The sequence below is a fragment of the Chiroxiphia lanceolata genome, chromosome Z, assembly GCF_009829145.1.
Source record: "Chiroxiphia lanceolata isolate bChiLan1 chromosome Z, bChiLan1.pri, whole genome shotgun sequence".
Lineage (NCBI taxonomy): Eukaryota > Metazoa > Chordata > Aves > Passeriformes > Pipridae > Chiroxiphia > Chiroxiphia lanceolata.
In genome coordinates, this window is record NC_045671.1 from 70,452,506 (window position 1) to 70,470,444 (window position 17,939).

The 17,939-nt window shown below is 37.6% G+C and overlaps 1 protein-coding gene across 1 annotated transcript in view; it reads left to right on the forward strand.

The window, feature by feature from the left end:
* The window catches only part of ADAMTS19 (ADAM metallopeptidase with thrombospondin type 1 motif 19), a 141,592-nt gene that overhangs the window by 103,662 nt on the left and 19,991 nt on the right, over positions 1–17,939 (forward strand). Inside the window, exons 15-20 of the mRNA XM_032676746.1 lie at positions 165–285; positions 1,929–2,009; positions 8,905–9,062; positions 9,776–9,929; positions 12,832–12,967; positions 16,220–16,424. Of these exons, the coding sequence (XP_032532637.1) occupies positions 165–285; positions 1,929–2,009; positions 8,905–9,062; positions 9,776–9,929; positions 12,832–12,967; positions 16,220–16,424 (855 nt within the window). The remainder of the gene's footprint in view (positions 1–164; positions 286–1,928; positions 2,010–8,904; positions 9,063–9,775; positions 9,930–12,831; positions 12,968–16,219; positions 16,425–17,939) is intronic.

Sequence of the window (17,939 nt, forward strand, 5' to 3'; positions counted from 1 at the left end):
CTATGGGAGGAATCTCTGCACATGAGCTAGTGCAGCCCTCATAGTGAGCAGGGCTAGGTCATGTGGGTTAGGCATCTTGCAGAAGGGTGAGACGCCTGATACTAAAGGCAGCTTTATGAAAAACATGGCCTGTGTCTCAACAGCTTTATTTTCTTCTCCCACAGAAATTTGGCTGTGATGGCATATTAGGATCTCTGGCTCGTGAAGATCATTGTGGTGTGTGCAACGGTAATGGAAAGTCATGCAAAGTTATTAAAGGTGATTTTAACCACACCAGAGGAGCAGGTAAGCCTATTTGTTTATTTCAAATACTCAGGAAACCAGTAGCTTATTGATTACTTTGAGCGTTGGGAAATTTAGAAAGCTGTATTTCATAAAATTATGCTGTTCCTCACAAAAACTTCAGATCAAGCTTTTTTTAAGACGATAAGACATTTAAGATAAGAATGCGTATTTTCAAATTTATTGTGAAATTATTGCACAATATTTCAAGCACAAAATTAAGGAAATATCTTCCATTAAGACACGTGCTATTTCATTTCATAGAAGAGCCTGATTTTTAAGAAATATGAGAAATGAAATTTATAATTTTAGCAAATAAATGATCTGTAAATTCTTGTAGCCTTTAGATTCATTTAGTGTTCTTCAAAATAAGTACCCAAATTATGATCCATTACCTAGAGTTAATGTTATTAAACTAAGACAGGCAGTGAGAGATCATAAAGCCGAATGTGAGAAAAAAATCTAGTATCTCTTCATTATTCATTGTTTTATACTACTAATTATATATTATAAAAAGCAAATAGATTTTCTGATGCAGAATGAACATGAGATTACCAAATAGTGGTGTGATCTGTACTTCAAATGAGAATAAAGCAAGGATCACAAACCCCAGATGAGTCTGGAGGGCTACATGATAAAAAAACTGCGAAGAAGGTGCCTGCCAGTAAAATCACATTATGTCAGCTCTCTTCTATTGCTATATCCACACATTTTCAAGATTTTTCAGTGTTCTGTGTCAGTCCTCAATATTGTGGTACTGTCATCTTAACTGCATAAATTATTATCCTTCTCAAGAATCTGTGAGCAAGACTTAGAAAGTGTTATTAGCTCATAAGGAAATGAAAGATTGTTGCTTTGCAAAAACTTAATTTTCATGTTTCAGGACTATTGAAAAGGTGTTGTAAAAGCTCAGTATTTTTTTGTAGGACATCACATAGCTACACATAAGAAAAGTTTGGTATATTGCTGCTTTTATGATATTCATCTTGATAATTTAAAATATGTTTTTATTGATTTGTAACATTCTTGCTTACACAGTATTTTCCACTTCCATTGCCTTTTCAACCCATTTTACTTAAAGCAAATTGCTCAACATCCTCTTAGTCCCACATGATCAGAAAGCAATCTTAATTTGAAGCAAATAATTAATAAGCAGATTTCAAACAAAAAACCAGTCATAACAGGGTTTGAATTTGTTAAAGCAAGAAGGAAATGGAGCATAAAATATGTAAAACAAAACAAAAACAAAGCAAGGAGGATGCTTGGATTTTAATGCCGTATCATTTGTCTTTACATGCTGACTGAAGCTGGAATTCCTTTTTGGTCATCTGGTGGTGATGATGACATTGAACTACTTAACCACAGATAACTTCCTCTGCTCCAGCCCCAATCTGCCCAGTCTCAGTTGTTCTTGTTATGTTTTCCTGTGCTGTACTCTTTTAATTGTGTATCACTGTATATGTATTACACACAATGCACAGTTTCATAACTTGTTTCAGTATTTTGCAAGAATCCTCAGGTAGTGCTTATAAATTATAACTTGATATATTTAAAAAGCAAAATAGGGGAGAAGAAATTAATAAACATATAAGATGGACTTTTCTATGCTTTCCTATTTAACTGGGGACATCTGGTTTCATGTTTAGGTTATGTGGAAGCTTTGGTGATACCTGCAGGAGCAAGGAGAATCAAAGTTGTGGAAGAAAAACCCGCTCATAGTTATTTAGGTAAATGTTGTATGTTTTACTGTTAATGTCCTGTTTTGGTCAACACTGAAAAGTGCTAGCTCAACGTGCTTTTGTGATTGAACAAAACTCTGAGTGGAAAAATAGATCTGTGAAGAACTTATCTAAAGAAATAAAAGAATGGTTATAGACCATTTTTCATATAGGTTTTATTTTGAACTTTCATCTTTTGTCTTGTTTAGAGAGTATTTCAAAGAATGTGTTTAGATGATTTAAGAAAATTTCTGCATACTCACCCATTTTCAATTTTTCTTATGGGAAGCACATTAAAACTAGTGAAAAGAGTTTTATGCTCAAACATGGAATAATTTGTGCTCAGACAACAACAAAACACACACTGAAACTCATATAGTAGTTCACCAACAAAGTCAAAGAGAAGTTCTAAAATAAGACTAAAAAAGCAGAAAGGTATTCCTTTGCACTATTTTGAATTATCTGAATGTTTTAGTGAACAAACTTAATCAGAATGATTTTTTTTCTCTTATTTTTTCTATTTATGTGAAATTGTCTTTCATTGACAAAAAAGTTTTTCTCTTTTAATGAGGTCTATAGATATCATATAGGAGAGTTTGTTACCATGTTACAGTGTTTAAGTGAATATATGAAATTATTGTAATTGGTGGTGTTCTGTGCAATGCTTAAATTTGAGAGAGATACAGTATGAGAAATAGAAAAAAGAAATGAAAATTTCCGTGGTTTGATCACTATTCTTAGTTATGTTCATAAGTAATATCTACATTTTAAGAAACTTTTTACCTGAGTGTTCTCAGTACTTGAGTTGAGAGAACTTTGAGGATGGTGAATCTTAACTATGAGAAGTTAGGTTATCAGTGGGTTATTGCTGGTTTATCATGAGGTCTGCACTTGCCCTAGTAAGATATCACAGGAGGTTTAGAGATCTGGGTTATTTAATTGTTCTCCAATGGACCACAGGCATGGATATGTAAGAGTGCCAAAACAGTAATTGAAATTTGTCTACTGTGTTAACATACCACAGAATCACAGAATATTCTGAGTTGGAAGGGACCCACAAGGATCACCAAGTCCAACTCCTAAGTGAATGGCCCATACAGGAATTGAGCCAACAACCTTGGCATTAGTAGCACTATGCTTTAACCAACTGAAATAATCTCAGGGTCATGTAGGCAACAGAAATACTATTTTTTTTTTTAATAAAGCAAAAAATAAATAAATGTTGGAATTATATTTAGCAAAATTTATTCCTTTTTCATGAGTAGCAAACTGTTTTATCCCTTACCCTACAAAAGACAAAAAGAATTAAATGTCTTTTATGGCCATGAAATAATGTCAGTCATGCTGCTCATTTGTGGAAGTTGCTGATTAGCTCTTAATTGCTTGTTACTTTGATTTTTACTTTTCTTAATTTCACTGATTTAGGTTTAAATGAGGATCAGCCAGTACTTCTCTGCAATATTTTTTTTATTAAGCCCTTTTGCCTTAATGGAGAATCAGGAACAGGTCCACTGCCATATTTTGAGTTAAAACCTCTGTCGTTGCACATTTTTGTTTTTTAGTTTTGGCTTGTTGGGTTTTTTTTGTTTGGTTTTTTTTTTTTTGCTAATGTAAAGTATTTAAACTTTCTTCATTTATAGGCGATGTATTCTGAAAGCATCAAAATCTGAAAAAACGTAACATAATGAAGGTTTTGGGGAGAAAGTTTAAGTCCTTGATCTTAGAGACAATAATCTTCAAAATGCTGTTGTTAAAAATGTAAAATGTATTACAGATTAGCTTCTGTAAAATGTGTTTCTGATTGGTTTTCTATCTTACAGTTCTGTATGCTAATTTTAGGTGACACCATACTTTGTTCTCTGCATTTCTGTACTTGAAATTAATCAATACAGGCCAACACTATTTCTGTTTTGCTATTTGTCTTACACACATTTTAAGATTAAGGTTTTAAAATAATATCACTCACTATACAATTAATAATTGTATAATTGGAGATACATCTGTAAACACAATTTTAATCCAGTTTACACTAATAGCTGTTGCTTAGAAAGTAGAAGATAGTTTAAACCTAAGGAAGATTTGATCCTTGTTGAACAGCACAGGTCAAATACAGGTGGGGTCAAAATACAATGCACTTCTCTGGATTTACTTGGTGGTCAGAAAACAGAATCACTATGATCTGGAAAGTGCAATGATTTTGCTAAATTAATTAATAAAGGTACAGCCCAAACCAGTTGCATCGTTGGGTGATTGTGCTGTTGAAGCAAATCTTCAGAGATGTTGTACTTTAACACCCCAGATATCTTCTTTATCGGAAATATATCAACATACACCACAGTAACAGGAGCTCTGGCATCCCAGAAGATAAAGTGTAACTTGCAACTGCATTTGCTGAACCAATTGACCTGTCAATGACTGTCCTGTCTCTTCTCACCTGTAAAGAAGTAGGAGCAGTGATACAGCCAAACATTAAGCATTCCACTTTGCTGAAATTGTCTTGGAAAAAGTATAAGAGTTCGTGATCCTTCTTTTAGGAATTATTTGTAGCATACAGAGGGAGGGGAGTGTTTCTTTAAGTTGAGAATATTTCCTGAAGAATACACTTATGAATATTTGTATTAAAGTCGTTATTTTAAGAAGTAATTTTGTGATTTATTTTTAAAGAATAAACTAGCAGGGATAATAGTCTGTTTATAACCATCTTTGAGACTTGGTTCACTGTCAGATACTTAAAAAAAATATTATAAGAATGCTATAAAAAAGTTACTTCAAGCATTTTCTAGCTTCCTATAGTCTAAGGTAATGCCTTTTCTATTGCTAAATTTTCATTTATATTTGGCAAGTGTTACAAGCTTTTTTCGAAAAAGGTTCTTAATGCAGGATACAGAAAGGAAAATTAAAATATTTCTGTCTGAGATATACTAGGCTTTGAAATCAGAGAGCTCATTCATGTGACACATATAATGGCATGACAGTTCCAGCTCCTCTAATGAATTAATGTGACTGATTAGTAGTATATAACCATAGAAATGACTTACAATCTAAACCCTGGATTTTTTCTGTGTTAATCGGAAGTGAGAGAAATTCTTTGTTTTCAGCTGAACTAAAGAAGTGGATTACCTGTGTCATTATTCTCAAATATGTGATCAAGCTGCCTCAGGGTTGTAGACCCTTTGAATCTGCCCCATGTAACACAGCATGACATTGTAATTGCCAATGCTCTTATAGGCATCCAGCCTACAGGTGTATTGTGTTCTGTGTGAATTTCTGTATGAAATTCTCCCCTGGTTTAAAAAAAAAAACATATTGGGCCACATTTTGAGAGAGGAGGGTGTACGAAGGCAGATGGTTTCTGCCAAATAGTACAAAATTTTGAATCCCTAGTTTCTAACAATGTTAATAGTTTTAAAATACCTTGAACCAAAACTGTGTAATCTGTGTAGGCTGTGTAATTTCAGATTTCAAGGGAAGCCAGTAAGAACCTCAGCCCAAACCCCCAAAACCAAAGGAGAGACCACAGTCCACTGAGACTAAACTTGTTTTCCTTTCAAATGTAGAGGACTATAGAAAATGGTTAACAAGTAACACCTTTTGGAATCATTTTACATCAAGATTAGACAAATGCCTTCTATATAAAAAAATTGATTGACTTCACAGGGCAGCCTTTGCAGGTTGAGTGTCTTTGGGTAAAAATTACAGGCCAGGCCAACACAGGAAATTTCGTGGCTGGGGTTACAACAGGCTGCCCAGCCAAGGGGAGTCTGTTGATCAAGCGTTCTTACTTCAACTACAGGAAGCATCACTCTTGCAGTCTCTGGTCTGGCTTGGGAATTTCAATAACCTGTTATCTGCTGGGGAAACAGCACAGCAAGCTGTAAACAGACCAGGAGACTCTTGGAATATAATGGAGAGAATTTCTTAATCCAGGTGACAGATGGCCCAACTACAGTCATAGAGTTACTGGACCTTGTTGGTTGCTTACCAATGCAGATGAACTGCTAAGAGAGATCGAGATTGGTAACAGCCCAGACTGCAGTGATCATGCTCTGGCAGAACTCATGATTTTGAGGGATATGGGCTAGGGGAAGACTAAAGGCAGGGCTCTGAATGTTATGAGAGCAAACCTTCATTTGTGGAAGGAGTTAATGGATGGGATCCCTGGGAAACTGTTCTTGGGTATACAGGAGCAAAACGAAGCTGGCAGCTCTTTAAGGATCTGGAATAATAGTTTTAATAAGGATTAAGGATAATAATATTTCCTAGATTGCCAGAGCTCTCGATTCCAACATATAAGAAGTCAAGCAAGGAGGGCAGGGTGACCAGCATGCGTAAAGACCTGCTGGTCAAACTGAAGTGTGAGAAGGGAATGCATAAGCAGTGGAACCAGGGACACATATCCTGGGAAATATGCTCAGGAAATATCCTGGGATGCTGCTCAAATGTGTATGGATAGGATCAGGAAAACTAGAACACAGTTGGAGCTGAATTTGGCAAGCAGTGCAAGGGGTTTCTACAGGTTTTTAATCAGAAAAGAAGTTTTAAAGTCAATGTGCACACACACACACACACACACACACACACACACACACATTCTGGAAAGTAAGATAGGAGAACTAATGACTATGGGCATGGAGAAGGCTGAAGTGCTTAGCAGGTTTTTTCGCCTCAGCTTCAATGGTAAAACACATCTTTCAAGTCCCTGATAATCAGAGAATGGCAGAATTAAATTCCTCCCATCAATGGACCAGATCTGAGGCTACCTGAGGAACCTGGACATACATGAGTATATGGGACCTAATGACATGCATCCCGTGGTCCTGAGGGAACTGGCTGATGTAGTTGCCAAGCCACTCTCAAGCATATTTAAAAAGTTGTGGCAGTCAGGTCAAGTCCCCAGGGACTGGAGAGAAGGGAATATTGCACTATTTTTGAAAAGGATACTAAAGAGGGTCCTGGGAACTACCTACTGGTAGCCTTATGTCAGCTGAAATTTTCAAAAAGTTACTCAAATCTTAAGCCTTAATGTTGTTAAGATGGCTTGAAGGGACACCTGATAACCTGAATGGAAGTGGAACAATTACTTCCTTGGCAAAATATATCACTGCCTGTGGTCTCATTTAGAATTGAATTTCAGATTTTATTTTTATAGTTTCTTTAGAAAGATACGCTTGTAATTACCCACCTTGGTTTAACACTGACATTGTGGTCATGGTTACAGTTGCTGTAGGGATTCCCAGTCCCAAGTTAGCTTTGGCTGTCTTTTTAGTTGTAGATGTATTGCTTGAATTGCCTGAGAGGGTTACTTTGTACAGGACAATGTCCTCTGTCAAAAGCTAAGGATAGGAATACGTGTGGTGGGGAATAAAACTCAGTGAACTTTCTTACCCTATGGGGTGTGACAGAGTCAAGAATAGAAGCTGGACTACCTGAGTTCCAAGTCCAAATTTAGTGCTCGAGGATACCCTTTTGTACTTTCTCTAACACCAGTGACTCAAGTGAGGAATCTGAAAGCAGAAAATGCATATATCTGTATTCTGGAACTAGGATTCCAGTTTCCTGCACTTGTCTGCATACTATGGCACATGCATTCATTTTAAAGACAGGACAAAATGATGTCTGCTGCTCTCTGGGGAGAGGATGCTGCTCCATCTGAGCAGCATGACCCGGCTGGACCTTGGCACTTTCAAATACAATTTTTTTTAAATTTCTCCACCGAGAAGAGGATTATCCCCTCCAGATTGAAGACTAAATTACCATTAATAATAGAATGCTTAAAACTAAATTGCCCATTTTTAAATCTTGTAAAATCAGTGGTTATTTTTGGTACAGCACTGTTCTATAGTGTTAATGGCTTTTATAGTCTTAACATTTACTGCACAGTGCTGCAGTGGTACACATCAGTGGTGTTTTATTCAATTGAGTTTGTGCCAGTCCATAGGAGTGTTGCCATTGTTTCCCATAGAAACAAAACATAACAGTATAAATACGAATAGGAGAGGAGATGATTACAGAAGTGACTCACATTAACTTACAACTTTAAAAAGGGAAATTTTGGAACATGTAGAGGTTCTCTTACAACAAACTGATGCCAAACATATATTTTCAATGAAGACAAACGTGTAAAACTTCTTGTCCAGAAGGTGACTTCAAGTATATTCTACTTCACACCTGACTGGGACAAAATAAAATGAAGTAAAACAAAATAAAATTACAAATAATTTACAGAAGAATCTATTCTGTTTACTGCAGCAAACTAAAGTAAAATCCTCTGTTCTCAGTGTATCCAATGTATCTTACCTGACTTGATGCTGTTTTTAAATATAAAATAGGTCAACATGAGGAATGATTCAGCCAAAAAGAACGAGCTTTTCGTATTTGTCAGCAACATCCAATTACGTGGAGGTGTATAAAGTATTATCACATTCTGAGATGGAGAAAAAGGCAAATGTAGTTATTAGAGGGGAAAAAATTCTGAACTAGATTTTTTTGTAAGGTTTTAGCCTTGTTCCAAAAATCTTGAAGAGCCTGTTGTGAAAGTTGTGTTTCCCATGCCTTTGTGGATTATAGAAATGACCCCCCTGGGGGTCTTTTGCCTTAAGTTAACTCAGTGTTCAAGTTACAAATTATGCTGGAGTCTGTCAGTCTCTTCAGGCATTAAAACACCGATATTAACTTCAACTGATGTTAAATACACATGGTTTTGCCAAGCATTCCCTCTAGAAAGTGTTTCTGAGGCATGTTCCAATTGGTGTTCATGTACAGTAGGATCCAGAAATATCTTTGCAGTCAGAGTTAGGTGTTTTCACCTACTTGTTAAATTATCCAAGCAGAGAGTGAAAAGAGAACCAAATCACTACCGAAAAGACGCCTTCTATATTGGTCTTTTTTTTTGTATATTTTGCAGCTCTTCGGGATGCTGGAAAACAGTCAATCAATAGTGACTGGAAGATAGAGCATTCTGGAACATTCAATATCGCTGGGACCACTGTCCATTATGTTCGGAGAGGCCTCTGGGAGAAAATATCAGCCAAAGGTCCCACAACGTCACCTTTACATTTACTGGTATGAAAATTTGGGATTTTTTCTTGATTCCCATCATATAGCATGTTAACTAATACTTTTTTTCAGGCTCCTGAAGATAATGAGATCTATGTAAGATACCTCTGCTTTTGTGATTATATATGCATGTACAAAATCAGGTATATATAAAAATATATATATGTATACACAAATATATATATATATGTCAGCAGGCTTGTAAACAATGCATTTAAATCCAAGAACAATCTTTACGTTGTTGAGGCAGGATTGAAGGTCTTAGAATTCCTACAAATGTCATAAAAAGCCAATGTGCCAGTTAAGGAGAGTGATTCAAATTAAATCAGATGTTTTTAGTCCTGGCTGACTATAGCACAGCATCACCATTTCAGAATTTCAGTCACCAAGTTCTCCATGAAGAAGTAGAGTCTTGATGCATTTCAGTGTAGCAGGGGAAAAGTTAATAGCCACCAGAAAGAGGGAGAGATGATGAGAGAGTACTTCATAATTCAAATCCTTCAAGTGCAAGACCTTTTCTTGGTAAAGCAAAATATTTTTTCCCATTGGCTTGATTTGTATGCTCTCATTAATTTGTTCTACCATATCCATTAAGAGGATTGAAAGGCAGCGGAGCATCAAGTCATCCTTCTGTGCTTTTCAAGATTATCTCCTCCTTGGAGTTTGTCTTCCACAGTGCCTGTGTACATGGAAAAGTTTTCCTTCTCTGTGTCTTGCAGGTGCTGCTCTTCCATGACCAGAGCTATGGTCTACACTATGAGTACACAATCCCACTGGATCCCCTTCCTGAAAATCAGAGCTCTAAAGTACCGGAGCCTCTTTTCATGTGGACACATTCTACCTGGGAGGACTGTGATGCTGTATGTGGAGGAGGTAAAATATGAGGAAAACGTGCTAACACACAAACACACCCATGTATTAAAAATGAGTATGCATATACAATATGCATGTGTATACACAGTGCAAATGTGTGTATAAAATATGCATCTATATGTATATGCCTTGTGTATACATATTTAAGACTGATGATCAGTGTTATATATTTAATAGTAATATCCATAATAGTAATTACAGCTATTAATTTAGTAGTAACATTAAAATATATAATTTTAATATTAAATATTAAATTAATATTTAATATACAATTTATGTATTAATAGTATATAGTAAATATATTTAACATTGTGGCTTGTATGACACCACACAATGTGGATGTATGTCAGTCTCATGCCTTCTGTTTGTATTAAAAATCTGTGATAACTGTAGGAAAAGTTTCAAACTAAATAAAGTAAGTAGCAAAAGATGGTGATGAAGGAACAAAATCTAGACCAGAAAGCAAATTCAGGACACAGTTTCCAAGAAGAAATACAAATGCAAGAGCTAGAACAAGAATAGAAAGTTCATACACATTCCACTCTGTTTTTGGAACTACTGAAGATAAACGATCTGTAAGAGACATTTCAAACCACAGAAAAGCTGAATCCCAGGTTCAGATCAAATATGTACAGTTAGTAACATGAGTTGAGGATGATCCAGAAACATATGGAACAAATATTTCAACAGCAGATATTAGTATGCTGATGTGATATTTTTCCTATGTTTATTAACCATAAAAAATGCGATTTTGGAAGAACAAAGTATGATTGTGAAAACAAATATTGGAACATGAACAGTACTGATGTAACAAAAGTCTTCAAAACTGCTGTCTAGAAGATGTTATTCAAATAGATAACTACACTGAAAAAACACTTCAGAAATTTTTTTAATGAATGCAACTTACACTGAAGTGTTCATACCTTGTGCAAATTAGCCAGATATGAACACTCTATTGATTTTTGATACCTGTCTTTCCTGCTTACAACCTTGACAGTCGTGATTGCTCTGATCAGCAGTTCTGAGAACTGCTGTGCACCTTGTGATTGAATAGGAAGGCCTGGAAATGCTTTACTTTCTCGTAACAGCAGCATAAGGAACACACTGTTCTAGCTCCTTTGACTCTGTGAACAATCCTTGGTGTCATGAAAGATTGCTGTAGTTTCCATAAACATGCTTTTTGTGGTTTGGTAAGAAAGCTTCTTCCCTAGAAGGTATTTTGTAAGTGGTGCTAGTAGCATCCTCTGATTCTTAATAGTGCATTCCTATTCTCTTGTGAATTCATGCTTTTTACAGTTTCCTGAAGTATTTTTAGAATAATTTTAATGCTACCGCAGTCTGTCATTAGTGCCTCAAATATTTCTAAACTTACCTCTCATCTGCAGAAGTCTTAAAATGCAGTATGTTGGTAATTTATTCTACATTAATGCTTAAATAAATATTTAAATGTTTTAATGTGATGTTTATCATATTTTTCTGTTGTAACTGGCCTTCATTTTATGTTATTGTGAAAAATAGCTGAGCTAATACAAAGTTCCATAAAAGGTATTTTTACTGCAAATGTTCCGAAATACAAGCAAAAGATTTTTTCTTACTTTAGACAAAACTATTTTAACTGTTCTTTCAGTTCTTGGCTTAAATATCAAGCAATAATGAAATTGAAATGATGCAGCTTGTACCCTATCTAAATATTTGTGATTCAAATTTAATATCAATATTTTGATTAATCTGAATAAATAATTAACTATTATCAAGAGTTTTTCTTAAATGCTCAAAGTGTTTGTCAGGATGAAACTATTGATGAAGCGCTGTGGCTTCGTGTATGTTTATATATGTAACTGGTCTGTGACCTCATGTGTTGAAGAAAAGCTTCTTGGTGTGGGAGAGAATATGAATACACAGATTGTATATATAAATGCAGAAAGAACTGTCAAACATTTCAAACGCTGTGATATGATAGATTAGTTGAATGTGCTCTCACATACACAAGCGCCGTCTAAAATGTCAGCTGTGGTCACGCACATAATGTGCATTTATAACTTAAGTGCTCCATCCGCAGACTCATTTTTGACTTCTGGTGAACATGCGTGTGCTTAAGTCTGCCCTGCTCGTGCACGCACCCTCTTTGTCAGTAAACTTCCATACAGAGTGTTAAAAAGTAACTGTAGGAACAAATGGGTATGAGCCTAAATTGTACTTACTGAAATCTTCAGTTCAGGGATTGCTAGTTTTCGAAAAATTAGTTTCCAGTCTAATTACAAGTTACTGCTTGTGGTAGGTATTACACTGAATTCTTATTTCTAATTCTTCCATTTTCAAGAGATGCCGGGATCTGGTCATCCATCCAGGCAAGGATTCTGTACACAGCGTGCACTGGGTCTCTCCAGGCAGTACCCAGATTCCTAAATGATTACCCTACAGATCAGGCCATGTGTCCTCTTTAGTTCATGGGAAATAGTGCAAGCTACTGAAAGTTGCATGTACTGATTCCCTTTATCTGGGTGCCAGCCACAACTTGTCATTCCTTTCCTCATTTTATATAATAATTAACAAGCATTCTCTTCTTTGTAGTTTTTCTGCAAACTTTGCTCAGTGCTGAGGTTTCAGTAGTTGGGAAAGAAAATTATTCCAGTAAGACTAAGGGTTTGGCCTATGACTAGTTACAGGAATAAAGCAGCAAAACTCTATTGACAGTGGTACACAAAGACTGGATTAGGAAATCAGTGTTCCATACAAACTGCAATATCTCTCTTAGGCTCTCTGCTACCTTTGAACTTCTAATACCAATTTTGCAGTTCTTTTAGCCAAACTGTACATGAGATAGCTATATCTGTGTCTTTCCTTTAACCACGTTACATCTTCCCGGTTTCTTCTTTATTCTACCTGCTTCATTTTTTACTAGGTGAAAGAAAGACAACAGTCTCTTGCACAAAGATTATGAACAAGAATATCAGTCTGGTGGACAACAAGAAGTGCAAATATTTAACAAAACCTGAACCACAGATCCGCAAGTGCAATGAACAGCCATGCCAGACCAGGTAATAATGATTTGGTTAAATTAAACTATAATATCTCGATGTAAAAATCGTAGAGTTGACTGCCTCTGGCAATGAATATGCTGTAAATACATGCATCCAAAATGGTGTAATGCAAAATATAGTGAAAACAGAAACACTGGCTGTAGTTTCCCCTGAGTTTTAATGAAAGAGTGCCCTTGCCTAAATCAATTCTTATTCAATAAAGCAGTTCATTTCCTCAGGAAGTGTTCTCACCAGCTGATCTGTGCTGCAAAATTGAAATTTAAATGCTCCTTATATAAAGATATTTATGGGATTTAATCCCATGTTTTTAATTAATGATATATTTTAGTGGGTTTTTTTCTTTCAATCAAGGCTTCTCCTCTGGTGGTGAATGGTGCTGTATCCTGTTGGTGGCCAGTCACTAATGGTGTCCCCCAGGGATCAGCCCAGTTCTGTTTAATATCTTTATTGATGATTTAGATGAGGGGATTGAGTCCATCATCAGCAAATTTGTAGATGACACTAAGTTGGGGGGCAGTGTCAATCAGCTGGAAGGCAGGAGGGCTCTGCAGAGGGACCTGGACAGGCTGGAGAGTTGGGCTGATTCCAACGGGATGAGGTTCAACCAGGCCAAGTGCCGGGTCCTGCACTTTGGCCACAACAACCCCCTGCAGCCCCACGGGCTGGGACAGAGTGCCTGGAGAGCAGCCAGGCAGGAAGGGACCTGGGAGTGTGGACTGACAGGAAGCTGAACATGAGCCAGCAGTGTGCCCAGGTGGCCAAGAAGGCCAATGGCATCCTGGCCTGGATCAGGAACAATGTGGCAGCAGGAGCAGGAAAGTGATTCTGCCCCTATACTCAGGGCTGGTGAGGCCACCCCTGGAGTGCTGTGTCCAGTTCTGGGCCCCTCAATTCAGGAAGGACATTGAGGGGCTGGAGCAGGTCCAGAGAAGAGTAACAAGGCTGGGGAAGGGACTGGAGCACAAGTGCTGTGAGGAGAGGCTGAGGGAGCTGGGGCTGTTCAGCCTGGAGAAGAGGAGGCTCAGGGGAGACCTCCTCACTCTCTGCAACTCCCTGACAGGAGGGGGGAGCCAGGTGGGGGTTGGTCCCTTCTCCCAGGCAGTGATCAGTAAGACAAGAGAGCATGGTCTTAAACTCTGCCAGGGGAGGTTTAGGTTGGATATTAGGAAGAAATTCTTTCTAGAGAGGGTAATCAGGCATTGGAATGGGCTGCCCAGAGAAGTGGTGGATTCACCATCCCTGGAGGTGTTTAAGATGAGACTGGATGTGGCATCAGTGCCATGGTCTGGTAACCATGGTGGGGTTGGACTTGATGATCTCAGAGGTCCTTTCCAACCCAGCTGACTCTACAATTCTATGATTCTTTAAAAGCTCTCTATGAGCTCTAGGTACACTAAAGAGTAAATAAATAAATAAATAAATAAATAAACCCCTTATAATCATGTTTTCTACATTTATGCAACTTGACGTATAGAAAGCCTTCCCCTCACTCCTCTCTTCCCTCTCACCCCGTCCCTTTGTACAGAGATCAATGGGCTGAACTAGACTCTGACAGCTGAATGTTGGAAGAAGCAGGAGGCAGCTGCAGTGTGCACCCACCACCCACTTGGTGTCCCTGCAGCTGAACTGGCAGCCTGCTCCTCTCACTGGTTGGCCAGGCCAGCACAGCAACACATTTCAGAGTTTGCCATCCAGGTTCCGTATAGTAGCTAAGAGTTATGGCTAAGGAGATCCTCAAGTATCGTGTGGAATTGTTTTAAGTGTCTGCCACCTTTCAAGGGAGGGGGGAACAGCTAGCAGTACCTGGCTAGCATCCCCAGGAGAAACACTGGGATCAGTCTACTGCAGTCATCCGGAGGACAGGTAGAGGGTATTTTTAAACAAAACAATGCAAAGTAAATAAAATGCAAACATTGTTGAAGAAAGTATGCAAAGTGAACTGGAAGGCATAGCTTTCTTGGAAAGGATAAAGTACTGAAATTGATAAAAGGCAAGGTATGATACATTTTAAGTAGGACAAAAGCACTGACATTTGGACTTCCCCAGACTAGGGCATAACAGTTTGGAGGGATTATTTATGTTTCATTATATGCATATTTGAGCAGATTTTATTTTATTAACATCACTGTGCACTTATTGTATAGAAATTGAATAGTCTGATCTTTTTCTGAGGCATTGTCAACTATCAGTTTTCAACATTGTGTGCTTTTCCAGCTTATTAAATGAAATTGCTTAAATATTGCTAATTGATACTCAGAGATGCTGTGCTGAGAAATGTATTCTTGATGATCCAATTTCTAATACAGTGTAAGTGATCATTACAAAATAAAAATTGTTAGCTTTCAACAGTGTAACTAAAGCATATGCTTGCATAACTACTTATTTGTTATTGGCACTTGAAGAAGTATCTTAAACTATTGCATTATCTTGACAGGCTGTGGTTTGTAAATTATGTATCTGGACTGATAACAAAAAACCCCCTTAGTTAAGTGTTTTATTTTCTTGCTACAAATGCATGACAGAAGGTTGAAACACATTTGTTAAATCTCAGTTTCCAAAAAACTCTCCTTGCAAGCTAAGTCTCCTGGAATACACTCGTGTACTACATAAGGGCAGAGCTGTTTGATTTTTAAGGGCACATAGCCATAGTCTGGATCTACAGAACATCTGGGGAAAATTATGTTCTAGAATGATTGCTCTCCAAATATGTGGGCTCTGCCAAACTGCATCAGCCTTCTTTGCTGCTGTGATTTAAACCATGCACCCTGAGTTAGGCCTGACCGTAAAGAACGTGAAGAATTCTGAGCTTTTATACTTTCTCCAGAGCAATGAGCTTTTCACACTGGAGTGATTCTTTCTTGCAATGGAGAATTTTCAAGGAATGTTGGACTTTACATGCATGGCATGCATTTGACATAGATGGCCATGCAGACAGAGAATAACAGGCAGGCAGATCAGTGATTCATCATCTCTAAAATGTACGTGTGTTTCGGAACTTTTTATATTGGAATAAATTAGAGGAAAGTACTTTGAAAACATAGGGACAGTGGGCTGGGGAATTAGCGTTAACACCATATTTAATGTAAAATATGTTAGATTATGTCCATTAGCAAAGGGAAATTTAAAGGCAGCTGAAAATTTGGAAGTATGTCTTGGGTGTGTGCACCGGTGAGCAAGACAGTAAGACAATGTGGTGGTACTTTCCCCTTCCTGTTTTCTTGATTCTACATTGCCTGTATTTCTTTGCAGGTGGATGATGACAGAATGGACACCATGTTCAAGGACATGTGGAAAAGGGACCCAGAACAGACAAGTAGCCTGCACACAGCAGCTCAGGAATGGGACCCTGATCAGAGCTAGAGAGAGGGATTGTCTTGGACCAAAGCCTGCTTCTGCACAGCGCTGTGAAGGCCAGGATTGCATGACTGTGTGGGAGGCGGGAGTCTGGTCTGAGGTGCTGCATTTATTTATACAAATAGTCCATAGTGGTTATTTGTGCCTTAATATTTTCTGGGAATAATATTTTTTCATCATCGAGTGGCACAGCTCAGCCTAATGATTTTCACGGTCCTCATGCAATGATTTGGCAAAGGGTTCAGGGACTAGGAAAACCAACTGTGTAGAACTACTACATTTTACCTAGTCAATGTTCTGGAACAGTTTCTTTTGGCCGGTTTTGAAGCACGTATAATCAAGTATGTCCTGTCTCTGGAAGTGGGTAACTGGGGGCAAATAGAATTAAGGCATCACTTATCAGTTACAAGACATTGGATTCAGAGTGGCAACATCTCTGATGTACTTTTGTACCAAGGGATATTGATGCCATCCTGCTTCATAGAGGCTTAAAGGGAAGCTGCTGGTAAAGAAAGGCATTTCCTTCCCTTCCTCTCTCTTCTCACCTCTTTTTCCAAGATAACACCAGTAGGCTAAAGGGCTTGTAAATAACACAATTTCACATATATTGCATCCTGAAGGATTGCTGTAGAACGCATTTATTGTTCAACAAAACGTTATTAATTTAAGATTTTTAATGTGCTTGTCCATTTGGCTTTCTTCATCTTCATTTTCTTCTTCAACTTTGTTTTCTTCTTCTAAAATTCTATACTACTTCTAAAAGTAACTGACCACGGAGGAAGAAAGGTGTTGTTACCACTGCCATCTGGACAAGATAAAGGGGTTATTTGGAACTTCTGCCTTCACTGGAAGATTAGAGGCAACTCTGATTGCCTTCCATGTTAGAAGCTGTGCTATGAATCCATCCCTGATCAAAATACAAGTAGCAGTTTCTGAATGTGGGTGCAGTCCCTTCTTTGGACTGCTCTACTCAGCAGCCCCACTTGATCCCCAAGCAAGAAAGAGCTAGGAAATAGGGAATGTTTTGAAGGATGAAAAGCAGATATTAAGGTAGAGAAGTAAATAGCAGCAGCTCCTGGTTTGGTACACAGAGGTTTATAAGGCAAGGGCTGGTTGTGAGAAGAGTGGCATTCAATTACAGAGGTGAGAAAAAGAGACACACGGACTGTTTGGTCCATTTGTTTTACTTCAGAGATGAGAAATGGGTGAACATGTTTTTGTTGGAAGCAAAAAATATATTTTGAAGAGTGAGGTATTTCCCATGGCCCATTCCTACTATCACCATTATATATACTGCTTCCTGCAGTAATCAGCTTGGCAAAAGAGAGTTTTGAACTGCAAGCAGTGGGATGATCAAAAGCAGTGATAATGTTTGGAGAAGAAAATGGCATAATTTTGGCAGTGTAAGTGGGAATCGTGGAAAAAACCATAGATTAGGACCTCCTGTGCAACTTGAGGAGAGTTTTCACATGCTGTCTATACAGTGACTTTGAATTTTGAAGTTCAGTCTGGATTCTTGCACAGTTTTAGAATATTTACTTTTCCATTTTAATTTTTTCTCCTCCCCTCAAAAAATTCTGTTAGATACTAGCAGAGCTTTTCTGAAGTGCCTTCA